The 17,889-nt window shown below is 40.4% G+C and overlaps 1 protein-coding gene across 2 annotated transcripts in view; it reads right to left on the reverse strand.

Annotated features, from left to right (window-relative positions):
* Positions 1 to 204: 204 nt before the first annotated feature.
* LOC149979030 (NLR family CARD domain-containing protein 3-like) overlaps positions 205 to 17,889 on the reverse strand; it is a 43,038-nt gene continuing 25,353 nt past the window's right edge. The window contains exons 8-12 of one of the 2 annotated variants that reach the window (XM_090197919.1): positions 15,210 to 16,968; positions 14,030 to 14,203; positions 10,956 to 11,129; positions 1,276 to 1,322; positions 205 to 915 (exon numbers count right to left, since the gene is read on the reverse strand). In XM_090197919.1, coding sequence (XP_090054045.1) covers positions 386 to 915; positions 1,276 to 1,322; positions 10,956 to 11,129; positions 14,030 to 14,203; positions 15,210 to 16,968 — 2,684 coding nt within the window. In that variant the 3' untranslated portion in view covers positions 205 to 385. Of the gene's footprint in view, positions 916 to 1,275; positions 1,323 to 10,955; positions 11,130 to 14,029; positions 14,204 to 15,209; positions 16,976 to 17,889 lie in introns of both variants that reach the window. The other variant, XM_090197920.1, reaches the window with a different exon arrangement.

Raw genomic sequence — 17,889 nt, forward strand, 5'->3', positions numbered from 1 at the left:
GTGTGTGTGTGTGTGTGTCCAGTGTGTGTCTAGTGTGTGTGTGTGAGTGTGCGTGTGTGTGTCCAGTGTGTGTGTGTGTGTCCAGTGTGAGTGTGTGTGTGTGTCCAGTGTGAGTGTGTGTGTGTCCAGTGTGAGTGTGTGTGTGTGTGTGTCCAGTGTGTGTGAGTGGGTGTCCAGTGTGTGTCCTGTGTGTGTGTTTGTGTGTTTGTTTTTTTCCAGTGTGTGTGTGAGTATGTCCAGTGTGTGAGTGTGTGTGTTTGTTTGCCCAGTGTGTGTGTGTGTTCCTCTAGTGTGTGTGTGTGTGTTGGTCTAGTGTGTGTGTGTGTGTGTGTGTGTGTGTGTGTGTGTGTGTGTGTGTGTGTGTGTGTGTGTGTTACCATGGTTATTATTTCAGGGACACTGAGGAGTCATCATAAACCCTAAACCCTGGATAGAGGGGCTCAGTGAATGTTGAGGTGAATGTGATCAGGTGGGTCAGTGTGTCAGAGGAGGCTCTATAGAAGGACAGAATGCCGGCTGGCCAGTCCAGATACACTCCTACTCTGTGGGAGCTGGAGGAGGGGACGTCTATGAGAGTCCGATTATTATTGTTCCAGGCAGAGTAACTGTTGTCAGAGCAGAACAGACACCAGGACTTGTCATTGTATCCAAGCCAACAGTCCCTACCCCTTCCTCTCCTGCTGATTCCTTTATATGTCACTCCTATTACAGCCCCCAGTATCCCACTCCACTCTACCTCCCAGTAACAGCGCCCAGTCAGACCCTCTATACACAGCACCTGTCTACAGTCCTCAAATCTCTCTGGGTGATCAGGATACGGCTGCTCCTCTCTCCTACATGTCACCTTTCTGTTCTCCTCAGACAGAGAGAGGCGTCTGTTTACTGTGTTTGGGTCCAGTGTGAGATCACAGACATCTGATGGATGAAACCAGACACAATATTAGAAATCATCATCATTCACATTAGAATGTTAACTCACTTTTCAATAATTAATTTAATGTAGATGTTTCTAGGTATCAAAAGGAGAAGTGAAGGTAACTTGAGACTTGTTGAATGATCATATGTTATACTGTATGGTAATATAAAACACACTTATTCTCATTAATTACACACACACACACACACACACACAAATCAACTCTTTGTAAACTTTGGTGTCCCTGATTTCTGCTTCTGTAGAACTACAGCTGATATTTAATATGACCAAGTAAGTAATGATGTTGGTCTTTGACTTGACTTTTCTTAGTCATATTCTTCACAGCAGTCAACACTCACATTTTCTAAGCCCAGGTTTCATTCTGTTCTCTCCACCATGTTCCACACTGTAGTGGTAAGCAGAAGAACAGACAGTCATTGAGGGATAAACACACACACACAGTACAAACACACACACAGTACAAACACACACACACACACACAGTACAAACACACACACACATACACACACACACACACACACACACACACACACACACACACACACACACACACACACACACACACACACACACACACACACACACACACACACACAGTACAAACACACACACGTGTGTCCAGTGTGTTCAGTGTCTGTGTCCAGTTTATCCAGTGTGTGTGTGTGTGTGTGTGTCGTGTGTGTCCATTGTGTGTGGACAAAGAAATCACATCCCCTTTCCCAGAAGACACACCTCCTCCTGTTTCCATTACCCAATCACATCCCCTTTCCCAGAAGACACACCTCCTCCTGTTTCAATTACCCAATCACATCCCCTTTCCCAGAAGACACACCTCCTCCTTTTTCCATTACCCAATCACATCCCCTTTCCCAGAAGACACACCTCCTCCTGTTTCCATTACCCAATCACATCCCCTTTCCCAGAAGACACACCTCCTCCTGTTTCCATTCCCCAATCACATCCCCTTTCCCAGAAGACACACCTCCTCCTGTTTCCATTACCCAATCACATCCCCTTTCCCAGAAGACACACCTCCTCCTGTTTCGATTACCCAATCACATCCCCTTTCCCAGAAGACACACCTCCTCCTTTTTCCATTACCCAATCACATCCCCTTTCCCAGAAGACACACCTCCTCCTGTTTCCATTACCCAATCACATCCCCTTTCCCAGAAGACACACCTCCTCCTGTTTCCATTAGCCAATGACATCCCCTTTCCCAGAAGACACACCTCCTCCTGTTTCCATTACCCAATCACATCCCCTTTCCCAGAAGACACACCTCCTCCTTTTTCCATTACCCAATCACATCCCCTTTCCCAGAAGACACACCTCCTCCTGTTTCCATTACCCAATCACATCCCCTTTCCCAGAAGACACACCTCCTCCCGTTTCCATTACCCAATTACATTCCCTTTTCCAGAAGACACACCTCCTCCTGATTCCATTACCCAATCACATCCCCTTTCCCAGAAGACACACCTCCTCCTGTTTCCATTACCCAATCACATCCCCTCTCCCAGAAGACACACCTCCTCCTGTTTCCATTACCCAATCACATCCCCTTTGCCAGAAGACACACCTCCTCCTGTTTCCATTACCCAATCACATCCCCTTTGCCAGAAGACACACCTCCTCCTCTTTCCATTACCCAATCACATCCCCTCTCCCAGAAGACACACCTCCTCCTGTTTCCATTACCCAATCACATCCCCTCTCCCAGAAGACACACCTCCTCCTGTTTCCATTACCCAATCACATCCCCTCTCCCAGAAGACACACCTCCTCCTGTTTCCATTACCCAATCACATCCCTTTTGCCAGTCAGTTGTTTTCTCTGGAGCTCGACCTCTCTCAATCTCTCTGTGTCTCAATCTCTCTGTGTCTCAATCTCTCTGTGTCTCAATCTCTCTGTGTCTCAATCTCTCTGTGTCTCGATCTCTCAGTGTCTCGATCTCTCTGTGTCTCGATCTCTCTGTGTCTCAATCTCTCTGTGTCTCAATCTCTATGTCTCAATCTCTCTGTCTCAATCTCTCTGTGTCTCGATCTCTCAGTGTCTCGATCTCTCAGTGTCTCGATCTCTCTGTTTCTCGATCTCTCTGTGTCTCAATCTCTCTGTGTCTCAATCTCTCTGTCTCAATCTCTCTGTGTCTCAATCTCTCTGTGTCTCAATCTCTCTGTGTCTCAATCTCTCTATATCTCTCTCTCTCTCTATGGATTAAGCTCTCTTTTGGTTTTTGTCACATTTGTCTGGAATTATGTGAGTATTGTTGTGCTTCATGACTGTTTGTTTGATGGTGGGAAAAGGGGGTAGGTACCAAGACAAGTCACCCATGGGCCTAAATTACACGTAGGACTACTTTGTCTAAATACCCTAGTTAGAACTGGGCGGACCACCCACTATGTTTTTGGTTAGTTAGTTAGCTGTATTGAAGTAGGCTAGTCTAGTTTAGGGGTGTTTTTGGTTAGTTAGTTAGCTGTATTGAAGTAGGCTAGTCTAGTTTAGGGGTGTTTTTGGTTAGTTAGTTAGCTGTATTGAAGTAGGCTAGTCTAGTTTAGGGGTGTTTTTAGTTAGTTAGTTAGCTGTATAGTAGTAGACTAGTCTAGTTTAGGGGTGTTTTTGGTTAGTTAGTTAGCTGTATTGAAGTAGGCTAGTCTAGTTTAGGGGTGTTTTTAGTTAGTTAGTTAGCTGTATAGTAGTAGACTAGTCTAGTTTAGGGGTGTTTTTGGTTAGTTAGTTAGCTGTATTGAAGTAGGCTAGTCTAGTTTAGGGGTGTTTTTAGTTAGTTAGTTAGCTGTATAGTAGTAGACTAGTCTAGTTTAGGGGTGTTTTTGGTTAGTTAGTTAGCTGTATAGTAGCAGACTAGTCTAGTTTAGGGGTGTTTTTAGTTAGTTAGTTAGCTGTATAGTAGTAGACTAGTCTAGTTTAGGGGTGTTTTTGGGTAGTTAGTTAGCTGTATAGCAGTAGACTAGTCTAGTTTAGGGGTGTTTTGGGTTAGTTAGTTAGCTGTATTGAAGTAGGCTAGACTAGTTTAGGGGTGTTTTTGGTTAGTTAGTTAGCTGTATAGTAGCAGACTAGTCTATTTTAGGGGTGTTTTTGGTTAGTTAGTTAGCTGTATTGAAGTAGGCTAGTCTAGTTTAGGGGTGTTTTTGGTTAGTTAGTTAGCTGTATTGAAGTAGGCTAGTCTAGTTTAGGGGTGTTTTTGGTTGGTTAGTTAGCTGTATTGAAGTAGGCTAGTCTAGTTTAGGGTTTTTTTTGGTTAGTTAGTTAGCTGTATTGAAGTAGGCTAGTCTAGTTTAGGGGTGTTTTTGGTTAGTTAGTTAGCTGTATTGAAGTAGGCTAGTCTAGTTTAGGGGTGTTTTTAGTTAGTTAGTTAGTTAGCTGTATTGAAGTAGGCTAGTCTAGTTTAGGGGTGTTTTTGGTTAGTTAGTTAGCTGTATTGAAGTAGGCTAGTCTAGTTTAGGGGTGTTTTTGGTTAGTTAGTTAGCTGTATTGAAGTAGGCTAGTCTAGTTTAGGGGTGTTTTTGGTTAGTTAGTTAGCTGTATTGAAGTAGGCTAGTCTAGTTTAGGGGTGTTTTTGGTTAGTTAGTTAGCTGTATTGAAGTAGGCTAGTCTAGTTTAGGGGTGTTTTTGGTTAGTTAGTTAGCTGTATTGAAGTAGGCTAGTCTAGTTTAGGGGTGTTTTTGGTTAGTTAGTTAGCTGTATTGAAGTAGGCTAGTCTAGTTTAGGGGTGTTTTTGGTTAGTTAGTTAGCTGTATTGAAGTAGGCTAGTCTAGTTTAGGGGTGTTTTTGGTTAGTTAGTTAGCTGTATTGAAGTAGGCTAGTCTAGTTTAGGGGTGTTTTTGGTTAGTTAGTTAGCTGTATTGAAGTAGGCTAGTCTAGTTTAGGGGTGTTTTTGGTTAGTTAGTTAGCTGTATTGAAGTAGGCTAGTCTAGTTTAGGGGTGGTTTTAGTTAGTTAGTTAGCTGTATTGAAGTAGGCTAGTCTAGTTTAGGGGTGTTTTTTTGGTTAGTTAGTTAGCTGTATTGAAGTAGGCTAGTCTAGTTTAGGGGTGTTTTTGGTTGGTTAGTTAGCTGTATTGAAGTAGGCCAGTCTAGTTTAGGGGTGTTTTTGGTTAGTTAGTTAGCTGTATTGAAGTAGGCTAGTCTAGTTTAGGGGTGTTTTTGGTTAGTTAGTTAGCTGTATTGAAGTAGGGTAGTCTAGTTTAGGGGTGTTTTTGGTTAGTTAGTTAGCTGTATTGAAGTAGGCTAGTCTAGTTTAGGGGTGTTTTTGGTTAGTTAGTTAGCTGTATTGAAGTAGGCTAGTCTAGTTTAGGGGTGTTTTTGGTTAGTTAGTTAGCTGTATTGAAGTAGGCTAGTCTAGTTTAGGGGTGTTTTTAGTTAGTTAGTTAGCTGTATTGAAGTAGGCTAGTCTAGTTTAGGGGTGTTTTTGGTTAGTTAGTTAGCTGTATTGAAGTAGGCTAGTCTAGTTTAGGGGTGTTTTTGGTTAGTTAGTTAGCTGTATTGAAGTAGGCTAGTCTAGTTTAGGGGTGTTTTTGGTTAGTTAGTTAGCTGTATTGAAGTAGGCTAGTCTAGTTTAGGGGTGTTTTTGGTTAGTTAGTTAGCTGTATTGAAGTAGGCTAGTCTAGTTTAGGGGTGTTTTTAGTTAGTTAGTTAGCTGTATTGAAGTAGGCTAGTCTAGTTTAGGGGTGTTTTTGGTTAGTTAGTTAGCTGTATTGAAGTAGGCTAGTCTAGTTTAGGGGTGTTTTTGGTTAGTTAGTTAGCTGTATTGAAGTAGGCTAGTCTAGTTTAGGGGTGTTTTTGGTTAGTTAGTTAGCTGTATTGAAGTAGGCTAGTCTAGTTTAGGGGTGTTTTTGGTTAGTTAGTTAGCTGTATTGAAGTAGGCTAGTCTAGTTTAGGGGTGTTTTTGGTTAGTTAGTTAGCTGTATTGAAGTAGGCTAGTCTAGTTTAGGGGTGGTTTTAGTTAGTTAGTTAGCTGTATTGAAGTAGGCTAGTCTAGTTTAGGGGTGTTTTTTTGGTTAGTTAGTTAGCTGTATTGAAGTAGGCTAGTCTAGTTTAGGGGTGTTTTTGGTTGGTTAGTTAGCTGTATTGAAGTAGGCCAGTCTAGTTTAGGGGTGTTTTTGGTTAGTTAGTTAGCTGTATTGAAGTAGGCTAGTCTAGTTTAGGGGTGTTTTTGGTTAGTTAGTTAGCTGTATTGAAGTAGGGTAGTCTAGTTTAGGGGTGTTTTTGGTTAGTTAGTTAGCTGTATTGAAGTAGGCTAGTCTAGTTTAGGGGTGTTTTTGGTTAGTTAGTTAGCTGTATTGAAGTAGGCTAGTCTAGTTTAGGGGTGTTTTTGGTTAGTTAGTTAGCTGTATTGAAGTAGGCTAGTCTAGTTTAGGGGTGTTTTTAGTTAGTTAGTTAGCTGTATTGAAGTAGGCTAGTCTAGTTTAGGGGTGTTTTTGGTTAGTTAGTTAGCTGTATTGAAGTAGGCTAGTCTAGTTTAGGGGTGTTTTTGGTTAGTTAGTTAGCTGTATTGAAGTAGGCTAGTCTAGTTTAGGGGTGTTTTTGGTTAGGTAGTTAGCTGTATTGAAGTAGGCTAGTCTAGTTTAGGGGTGTTTTTGGTTAGTTAGTTAGCTGTATTGAAGTAGGCTAGTCTAGTTTAGGGGTGTTTTTGGTTAGTTAGTTAGCTGTATTGAAGTAGGCTAGTCTAGTTTAGGGGTGTTTTTAGTTAGTTAGTTAGCTGTATTTAAGTAGGCTAGTCTAGTTTAGGGGTGTTTTTGGTTAGTTAGTTAGCTGTATTGAAGTAGGCTAGTCTAGTTTAGGGGTGTTTTTGGTTGGTTAGTTAGCTGTATTGAAGTAGGCCAGTCTAGTTTAGGGGTGTTTTAAGTTAGTTAGTTAGCTGTATTGAAGTAGGCTAGTCTAGTTTAGGGGTGTTTTTGGTTAGTTAGTTAGCTGTATTGAAGTAGGCCAGTCTAGTTTAGGGGTGTTTTTGGTTAGTTAGTTAGCTGTATTGAAGTAGGCTAGTCTAGTTTAGGGGTGTTTTTAGTTAGTTAGTTAGCTGTATTGAAGTAGGCTAGTCTAGTTTAGGGGTGTTTTTGGTTAGTTAGTTAGCTGTATTGAAGTAGGCTAGTCTAGTTTAGGGGTGTTTTTGGTTGGTTAGTTAGCTGTATTGAAGTAGGCCAGTCTAGTTTAGGGGTGTTTTTGGTTAGTTAGTTAGCTGTATTGAAGTAGGCTAGTCTAGTTTAGGGGTGTTTTTGGTTAGTTAGTTAGCTGTATTGAAGTAGGCTAGTCTAGTTTAGGGGTGTTTTTGGTTAGTTAGTTAGCTGTATTGAAGTAGGCTAGTCTAGTTTAGGGGTGTTTTTGGTTAGTTAGTTAGCTGTATTGAAGTAGGCTAGTCTAGTTTAGGGGTGTTTTTAGTTAGTTAGTTAGCTGTATAGTAGTAGACTAGTCTAGTTTAGGGGTGTTTTTGGTTAGTTAGTTAGCTGTATTGAAGTAGGCTAGTCTAGTTTAGGGGTGTTTTTAGTTAGTTAGTTAGCTGTATAGTAGTAGACTAGTCTAGTTTAGGGGTGTTTTTGGTTAGTTAGTTAGCTGTATTGAAGTAGGCTAGTCTAGTTTAGGGGTGTTTTTAGTTAGTTAGTTAGCTGTATAGTAGTAGACTAGTCTAGTTTAGGGGTGTTTTTGGTTAGTTAGTTAGCTGTATAGTAGCAGACTAGTCTAGTTTAGGGGTGTTTTTGGGTAGTTAGTTAGCTGTATAGCAGTAGACTAGTCTAGTTTAGGGGTGTTTTGGGTTAGTTAGTTAGCTGTATTGAAGTAGGCTAGTCTAGTTTAGGGGTGTTTTTGGTTAGTTAGTTAGCTGTATTGAAGTAGGCTAGTCTAGTTTAGGGGTGTTTTTGGTTGGTTAGTTAGCTGTATTGAAGTAGGCTAGTCTAGTTTAGGTTTTTTTTTGGTTAGTTAGTTAGCTGTATTGAAGTACGCTAGTCTAGTTTAGGGGTGTTTTTGGTTAGTTAGTTAGCTGTATTGAAGTAGGCTAGTCTAGTTTAGGGGTGTTTTTAGTTAGTTAGTTAGCTGTATTGAAGTAGGCTAGTCTAGTTTAGGGGTGTTTTTGGTTAGTTAGTTAGCTGTATTGAAGTAGGCTAGTCTAGTTTAGGGGTGTTTTTGGTTGGTTAGTTAGCTGTATTGAAGTAGGCTAGTCTAGTTTAGGGGTGTTTTTGGTTAGTTAGTTAGCTGTATTGAAGTAGGCTAGTCTAGTTTAGGGGTGTTTTTGGTTAGTTAGTTAGCTGTATTGAAGTAGGCTAGTCTAGTTTAGGGGTGTTTTTAGTTAGTTAGTTAGCTGTATTGAAGTAACCTAGTCTAGTTTAGGGGTGTTTTTGGTTAGTTAGTTAGCTGTATTGAAGTAGGCTAGTCTAGTTTAGGGGTGTTTTTGGTTAGTTAGTTAGCTGTATTGAAGTAGGCTAGTCTAGTTTAGGGGTGTTTTTGGTTAGTTAGTTAGCTGTATTGAAGTAGGCTAGTCTAGTTTAGGGGTGTTTTTGGTTAGTTAGTTAGCTGTATTGAAGTAGGCTAGTCTAGTTTAGGGGTGTTTTTGGTTAGTTAGTTAGCTGTATTGAAGTAGGCTAGTCTAGTTTAGGGGTGTTTTTAGTTAGTTAGTTAGCTGTATTGAAGTAGGCTAGTCTAGTTTAGGGGTGTTTTTGGTTAGTTAGTTAGCTGTATTGAAGTAGGCTAGTCTAGTTTAGGGGTGTTTTTGGTTGGTTAGTTAGCTGTATTGAAGTAGGCCAGTCTAGTTTAGTGGTGTTTTGGTTAGTTAGTTAGCTGTATTGAAGTAGGCTAGTCTAGTTTAGGGGTGTTTTTGGTTAGTTAGTTAGCTGTATTGAAGTAGGCTAGTCTAGTTTAGGGGTGTTTTTGGTTGGTTAGTTAGCTGTATTGAAGTAGGCTAGTCTAGTTTAGGGGTGTTTTTGGTTAGTTAGTTAGCTGTATTGAAGTAGGCTAGTCTAGTTTAGGGGTGTTTTTGGTTAGTTAGTTAGCTGTATTGAAGTAGGCTAGTCTAGTTTAGGGGTGTTTTTGGTTAGTTAGTTAGCTGTATTGAAGTAGCCTAGTCTAGTTTAGGGGTGTTTTTGGTTGGTTAGTTAGCTGTATTGAAGTAGGCTAGTCTAGTTTAGGGGTGTTTTTGGTTAGTTAGTTAGCTGTATTGAAGTAGGCTAGTCTAGTTTAGAGGTGTTTTTGGTTAGTTAGTTAGCTGTATTGAAGTAGGCTAGTCTAGTTTAGGGGTGTTTTTGGTTAGTTAGTTAGCTGTATTGAAGTAGGCTAGTCTAGTTTAGGGGTGTTTTTGGTTGGTTAGTTAGCTGTATTGAAGTAGGCCAGTCTAGTTTAGGGGTGTTTTTGGTTAGTTAGTTAGCTGTATTGAAGTAGGCTAGTCTAGTTTAGGGGTGTTTTTAGTTAGTTAGTTAGCTGTATTGAAGTAGGCTAGTCTAGTTTAGGGGTGTTTTTGGTTAGTTAGTTAGCTGTATTGAAGTAGGCTAGTCTAGTTTAGGGGTGTTTTTGGTTAGTTAGTTAGCTGTATTGAAGTAGGCTAGTCTAGTTTAGGGGTGTTTTTGGTTAGTTAGTTAGCTGTATTGAAGTAGGCTAGTCTAGCTTAGGGGTGTTTTTGGTTAGTTAGTTAGCTGTATTGAAGTAGGCTAGTCTAGTTTAGGGGTGTTTTTGGTTAGTTAGTTAGCTGTATTGAAGTAGGCTAGTCTAGTTTAGGGGTGTTTTTGGTTAGTTAGTTAGCTGTATTGAAGTAGGCTAGTCTAGTTTAGGGGTGTTTTTGGTTAGTTAGTTAGCTGTATTGAAGTAGGCTAGTCTAGTTTAGGGGTGTTTTTGGTTAGTTAGTTAGCTGTATTGAAGTAGGCTAGTCTAGTTTAGGGGTGTTTTTAGTTAGTTAGTTAGCTGTATTGAAGTAGGCTAGTCTAGTTTAGGGGTGTTTTTGGTTAGTTAGTTAGCTGTATTGAAGTAGGCTAGTCTAGTTTAGGGGTGTTTTTGGTTGGTTAGTTAGCTGTATTGAAGTAGGCCAGTCTAGTTTAGGGGTGTTTTTGGTTAGTTAGTTAGCTGTATTGAAGTAGGCTAGTCTAGTTTAGGGGTGTTTTTGGTTAGTTAGTTAGCTGTATTGAAGTAGGCTAGTCTAGTTTAGGGGTGTTTTTGGTTAGTTAGTTAGCTGTATTGAAGTAGGCTAGTCTAGTTTAGGGGTGTTTTTAGTTAGTTAGTTAGCTGTATTGAAGTAGGCTAGTCTAGTTTAGGGGTGTTTTTGGTTAGTTAGTTAGCTGTATTGAAGTAGGCTAGTCTAGTTTAGGGGTGTTTTTGGTTGGTTAGTTAGCTGTATTGAAGTAGGCTAGTCTAGTTTAGGGGTGTTTTTGGTTAGTTAGTTAGCTGTATTGAAGTAGGCTAGTCTAGTTTAGGGGTGTTTTTGGTTAGTTAGTTAGCTGTATTGAAGTAGGCTAGTCTAGTTTAGGGGTGTTTTTGGTTAGTTAGTTAGCTGTATTGAAGTAGGCTAGTCTAGTTTAGGGGTGTTTTTGGTTAGTTAGTTAGCTGTATTGAAGTAGGCTAGTCTAGTTTGGGGGTGTTTTTGGTTGGTTAGTTAGCTGTATTGAAGTAGGCTAGTCTAGTTTAGGGGTGTTTTTGGTTAGTTAGTTAGCTGTATTGAAGTAGGCTAGTCTAGTTTAGGGGTGTTTTTGGTTAGTTAGTTAGCTGTATTGTAGTAGGCTAGTCTAGTTTGGGGGTGTTCTGGGATAATTGTTTATTTCCTGGGTCCAGCTCAGACCCTTTTCCCTCCCCCTTTACCGTGTGTTCAAAAATAAACCCTGATGTTTGACAGTCATTTAGTTGTCTATGGTTTTTTTTTCTCACTGGTACTTTTTCACTAATATGATTTGCATAAGTTATGTTACACACACACAGGACACACAAACAGTCAGCATGTAACTTTGTCCAAGTGGTGGTAAGAATGTTTGTCTTAACTAGCCTGATAAGTCCAACATGTCTGATATGAACATTGACATAAACCCTCTACATACTTGAGTTTCTCCAGTCTGCAGTGTGGATCCTCCAGTCCAGCAGAGAGCAGTCTGACTCCTGAGTCTCCTGGGTGATTGTAGCTCAGGTCCAGCTCTCTCAGGTGTGAGGGGTTTGACCTCAGAGCTGAGACCAGAGAAGCACAGCCTTCCTCTGTGACTAGACAGCCTGACAGCCTGCAAAGAGTCAAATCATATTAAAATCACACTGCTATTCTTTGGTGGTGAAAATAGTGGCAGTTTATTTTTTTCAACATTTTCAGATACATCAGTGTCCTGAAACCTCCCATATCTATTCATGAATAAATGAATATATCATTATTAGAAATGACAAATGATCAAAATATTGCCTGCAGATAGAAAAATGTATTGTACAAATATTTGAGTAGACTGACCAGACCAATTTAAAAAGCAGTATCAGTCAGAAGACAGACAGTGAGGTATCAGATTTAGATTGTATTGAGTATACAGTCCACACCATATCTATTTAGACAGTGAGGTATCAGATTTAGATTGTATTGAGTAAACAGTCCACACCATATCTATTTAGACAGTGAAGCTAACATTTGAAATGTGTCTCTATACTCCAACATTTTGGATTTGAGATCAAATGTTTCATATGAGGTGACAGTATATAATTTCACCTTTAATTTTAGGATATTTTAATACATATCTGTTTCACTGTTTAGAAATGAAAGCACTGTATGTGACTGTCATGATTGAGAAAGATCATGAATGAATCATGAATAATATTGAGTGAGAAAGATACAGAGGCTACAACAAAACATACTAACCTCTCACCATTACCAATAACAGAGGATACAACAAAACATGCTAACCTCTCACCATTACCAATAACAGAGGCTACAACAAAACATGCTAACCTCTCACCATTACCAATAACAGAGGCTACAACAAAACACGCTAACCTCTCACCATTACCAATAACAGAGGCTACAACAAAACATGCTAACCTCTCACCATTACCAATAACAGAGGGGGTCTGATCTTTGTGCCTCTGTAACTTTCTCATTCATCATTATTCACGATTCATTCCTGATTATTCATAATATTAGTAGCATCCACATGATGAATGTAGAAGTGTTCAGAAACATATTCTATTCTTACTGACAATACAAGTGAAGTGACTCCAAAATGACAGGACATTATTCACCATTCAGTTTCTATTAGGAAAAACATCCAAAACACAACCAAGACAAACTGCAAATGAATTCAACAAGTTAGTAGAATCACAAGCTTGATGTAATCACTGCAGGCATGGAATATGGGACCAAATACTAAATGTATGACTACTTTAATACAATATAATTGAATTTGTCCAAATAATGAAGACCTCTTCAAATGGGAGAACTACAGTGCCTTGCGAATGTCAATCATCCCCCTTGGTGGTGTTCCTATTTTGTTACATGTCATTTAAATTTACATGTGGAATTCATGGACAAACACAAAATAGTCCAAATTGGTCAAGAGAAATTAAAAAAAGACTTGTTTAAAAAAATTAAACAGAAAACTGGTATGTACATATGTATTCACCCCCTTTACTATGAAGCCCCTAAATAAGATCTGGTCCAACCAATTACCTCCAGAAGTCACATAATTAGTTAAATAAAGTCCACCTGTGTGCAATCTAAGTGTCACATAATCTGGCATGATCTGTCACATGATCTCACTGTTCTGCAAGGCCCCAGAGTCTACAACACCACTATGCAAGGGACACCATGAAGACCAAGGAGCTCTCCAAACAGGTCAGGGACAGAGTTGTGGAGAAGTTCAGATCAGGGTTATAAAAAAATATCTGAAACTTTGAAAATCCCACGGAGCACCATTAAATCTATTATTAAAAAATGGAAAGAACATGGCACCACAACAAACCTGCCAAGAGAGGGCCGCCCACCAAAACTCCCTGACCAGGCAAGGAGGGCATTAATCAGAGGCAACAAAGAGACCAACGATAACCCTGAAGGAGCTGCATAGCTCCACAGCAGTATCTGTCCATAGGACCACTTTAAGCTGTACACTCCACAGAGCTAGGCTTTAAGGAAGAGTGGCCAGAAAAAAGCCATTGCTTGAAGAAAAAAATAAGCAAACACGTTTGGTGTTAACCAAAGGCATGTGGCAGACTCCCCAAACATATTGAATAAGGTACTCTGGTCAGATGAGACAGAAATGTAGCTTTTTGGCCATCAAGGAAAATGCTATGTCTGGCGCAAACCCAACACCTCTCATCACCCCGAGAACCCCATCCCCACAGAGAAGCATGGTGGTGGCAGCATCATGCTGTGGGGATGTTTTTCATCGGCAGGGACTGGGAAACTGGTCAGAATTGAAGGAATGATGGATGGCGCTAAATACAGGGAAATTCTTGAGGGAAACCTGTTTCAGTCTTCCAGAGATTTGAGACTGCTAAAGAAACACTCGAGTGGGAAAAATGTAAATGTCTTGTAATGGTCAAGTCAAAGCACAGACCTCAATCCAATTGAGAATCTGTGGAATGACTTACAGATTGCTGTACACCAGTGGAACCCATCCAACTTGAAAGAGCTGGAGCAGTTTTGCCTTGAAAAATGCTCAAACATCCCAGTGGCTAGATTTGAAAGCGTATAGAGACATACCACAAGAGACTTACAGCTGTAAATTGCTGCAAAAGGTGGATCTACAAAGTATTGACTTTGGGGGGGTAATATTTTTTTTTTTTGCATTTTCAAAGTGGTTGCCATGTTGTGTAAATCAAATGATACAAACCAAAACATCTATTTTAATTCCAGGTTGTAAGAAAACAAAGGAAACTTTGCCAAGCCACTGTACATGCTTGAAGGGCTTTAATTTCTAAACAGTAAAACATTTATGAAAATCCTCTCAATTAAAAGGTGACATTCTGTAATGTTGCCTGATATGAAACATTCTATCTCAAATCCAAAATGCTGGAGCATAGCACCACATTTAAAACTGTAAGCTTCACTGTCCAAACACATATGGTGTGGACTGTGTGTGTCTGGTAAACACATGTGGATCTGGTGAACAGTTATCACTTGTTGACCAACTACAGAAATACTGACCTCAGAGTCTCCAGTTTACAGTGAGGATTCCCCAGTCCAGCAGAGAGCAGCTTCACTCCTGAATCCTTCAGGTCATTGTTACTCAGATCCAGCTCTCTCAGGTGTGAGGGGTTTGACTCCAGAGCTGAGACCAGAGAAGCACAGCCTTCCTCTGTGACTCCACAGTCTGACAGCCTGACAAAGAGATCATCAGGACTTCATGATGTTATTTAACACCAGTAGTGTAGGACAATGGCAGATACATTTGGTTTATTCTCTTGTGGGATTCTGTGTTTTACATTATAGCCATTACCATATATATGATTAAATATTTTCTGATGTTGGCTGTGTGAGGTGTCTGCATTTGTGCACTGGAGCATCATTATGAGATTAAACAACTGCTTGCTACTTGCCTGTTTGTGTGTGTGACAAGAACTGAGTAACATGGTGTGACCTGCATGTTGCAAAACTGTAGATAACAGCCCAGCAGATGCTTTGTCCTTGTGTTTGTATGTAAAAATATTGAGCACATGGTGTGACTTGCTGTATCTTACAAAGTTGTGACAGGGAGGGGTGGTCATCACGAGGTTTAACTGAGATGGAAAAATACTGAACAACACAATAGCAGGAACTGAGCAACTGTTCTAACTAGGCTGCGATACCAGAACAGTAAGGATCTATACATCGACGAAGGGAGGACTCCAAGAAGCGCCAAGAGACGGGGACCCGCCTGAATGTCTGCGATAAGCTGAGCAAGTTTAAACCACGCCCAGCCTCTACTGTGATAGGCCAACAGATGGGTTGGAACAATGTCTATCACACTATAAGAACACTGTTTACATAAATCTTGTCAGTTCCCTGTTTTGCCCTGCGTGGTATTACAGTGAGCCCGTATATACGAAAGTTGCATTTGCCATTTATTACTTAGCTAATAAAAAATACATAGAATAAAATCGGTGACTCATTGTTATATTTATCCTGATACCAGATTCGAATTTACGCAACTCTAACACTCTCAAACATATAGATTCATCTTCCATCTCCTAGAATTGTATGGTCATAATGTTATACTAATGTGAAAATCAAAGCATTTATTCAATGTGTTTTTCAACATAATATTATATACATATTAAATAACATTTCTCTAAACTGAATATTTCTTCCTGATGATTAGTTCTTATATGTCATTGTATTTACTCACAGAACAACTCTGGAGGCTTTGACCACTGGCAGCAGCCTCAGAAGACCTTCCTCTGATCTGGAGAATTTCATCAGGTCAAACACATCCAGATCCTTTTCTGAAGTCAGCAACACAAAGACCAGAGCTGACCACTGTGCAGGTGACAGTTTAGCTTCTGAGAGACTTCCTGATCTCAGGTAGCATTGGATCTCCTCCACTAGAGAATGGTCATTCAGTTCATTCAGACAGTGGAACAGATTGATGCTCCTCTCTGGAGAGGGATTCTCCCTGATCTTCTCCTTTATGTACTTGACTGTTTCTTCATGGCTCTGTGAGCTGCTTCTTGTCTTTGTCAGTAGACCTCGTAAGTGCTTCTGATTGGACTCCAGTGAGAGGCCCAGAAGGAAGCGGAGGAAAAGGTCCAGGTTTCCTGTCTCACTTTGTAAGGCTTTATCCACAGCACTCTTGTAGAAAGCAACTTCAGACTCGTCGTTTGTTTGCAGTTCATCCATGAGATTCTCATTGTTGTTGATGAAAGAGAGGAACACATATACAGCAGCCAGAAACTCCTGAATGCTCAGATGAACAAAGCAGTACACCTTGTCCTGGTACAGCCCACATTCCTCTTTAAAGAGCTGTGTGCACAATCCTGAGTACACTGAGGCTTCATTGACATCAATGCCAGCCTCTTTCAGGTCTTCTTCATAGAAAATCAGATTGCCATTCACAAGATGTTGAAAAGCCAGTTTTCCGAGTGACAGAATGCTCTCTTTATTTCCCTCTGTCTCTTCTTTCCCAAGATACTTTTCATTCTTCTGTTTGGTATGAAACACCACAAGGTGTGTGTACATCTCAGTCAGGGTCTTGGGCATCTCTTCTCTCTTATGTTTCAGCATGTGTTCAAGGACTGTTGCAGAAATCCAACAGAAGACTGGAATGTGGCACATGATGTGGAGGCTCCTTGATGTCTTTATGTGTGAGATGATTCTGCTGGCCAGGTCGTCATCACTGAATCTCTTCCTGAAGTACTCCTCCTTCTGTGGGTCATTGAACCCTCGTACCTCTGTTACCTGGTCAACACACGCTGAAGGGATCTTATTGGCTGCTGCAGGTCGGGTAGTTATCCAGAGGAGAGCAGAGGGAAGCAGATTTCCCTTGATGAGATTTGTCAGCAGAACATCCACTGAGGTTGACTCTGTGACGTCCCAACAGATCTTGTTCTTCTGGAAGTCTAGGGGCAGTCGGCACTCATCCAGACCATCAAAGATGAACAGAACTTTGTACTTGTTGTAGATGGAGATTCCTGATTGTTTCGTTTCCATTGAGAAGTGATTAAGAAGTTCAATGAAAGTGTGTTTGTCCTCTGTCATCAAATTCAGCTCCCGAAAAGGGAATGAAAATACAAATTGGACATCCTGATTTGCTTTTCCTTCAGCCCAGTCCAGAATGAACTTCTGCACAGAGACTGTTTTTCCAATGCCAGCGACTCCCTTTGTCAGCACAGTTCTGATACGTTTGTCTTGTCCATTTGAGGGTTTGAAGATGTCGTTACATTTGATTGCAGTCTCTGGTCTTGCTTGTTTCCTGGTTGTTGTCTCAATCTGTCTCAGCTCATGTTCATTATTGACCTCTCCTGTTCCACCCTCTGTGATGTAGAGCTCTGTGTAGATCTTATTGAGAAGTGTTGGGTTTCCTTGTTTAGCGATCCCCTCAAATACACATTGAAACTTCTTCTTTAGATTAGATTTGAGTTCACGTTGGCAAATGACAGCTAGCTCATCTGAATGAAGAAATAACACAGAGGATATTAATATTACATATGTTTTAATGTCTACTGTATAATAGGACTGTTGTAAAGTTTTACATTATAATAATTCATTCTGTTAACAGACTGTATAAATGTGTAAATGTTGTCATAATGCATTACAGACTGGTGTGACTGATCATATTATTGATGGTATTATTAATGTTGTCTCTCTCTCTCTCTAAATGAATCACCACAACACATCCCTGCTGCTACTTGATGAGGTCACTAGGTGTTGTGTTAAGGCTGCTACAATATCATTGAGTTACACAGCTCCCTCTTACGCGAACGCAGTAAATTGCTAGCTAGCATTAAACTTATCTCATAAAAAACAATCAATCAATCATAATCACTAGTTAACTCCACATGGTTGATGATATTACTAGATATTATCTAGCGTGTCATGCTAGATAATATATATAATCTGACTGAGCATACAAGTATACAAGTATCAAGCATTGCGCTGTTTATGACTTCAAGTCAATCAACTCCTGAGATGAGGCTGGTGTCACCGAAGTGAAATGGCTAGCTAGTTAGCGCGCGCTAATAGCGTTTCAAACGTAACTCGCTTTGAGCCTTGGAGTGGTTGTTTCCCTTGCTCTGCATGGGAAATGCTGCTTCGGGGGTGGCTGTTGTCGTTGTGTTCCTGGTTCGAGCACAGGGAGGAGCGAGGAGAGGGACGGAAGCTATACTGTACACTGGCAATACTAAAGTGCCTATAAGAACATCCAATAATTAATGAAATACAAATGGTATAGAGCAGGGGTGTCAAAGTCAAATGGACGGAGGGCCAAATAAAAAAATCAGCTACAAGACGAGGGCCGGACTGTTCGAATGTTCATTGAAAATTTTTTAAATGACGCATATAGTCTAGTGAACCTAATTGAACCTACTGAA

Source organism: Oncorhynchus mykiss, chromosome 13 (genome assembly GCF_057628025.1).
Source record: "Oncorhynchus mykiss isolate SJ-2025 chromosome 13, ASM5762802v1, whole genome shotgun sequence".
NCBI lineage: Eukaryota > Metazoa > Chordata > Actinopteri > Salmoniformes > Salmonidae > Oncorhynchus > Oncorhynchus mykiss.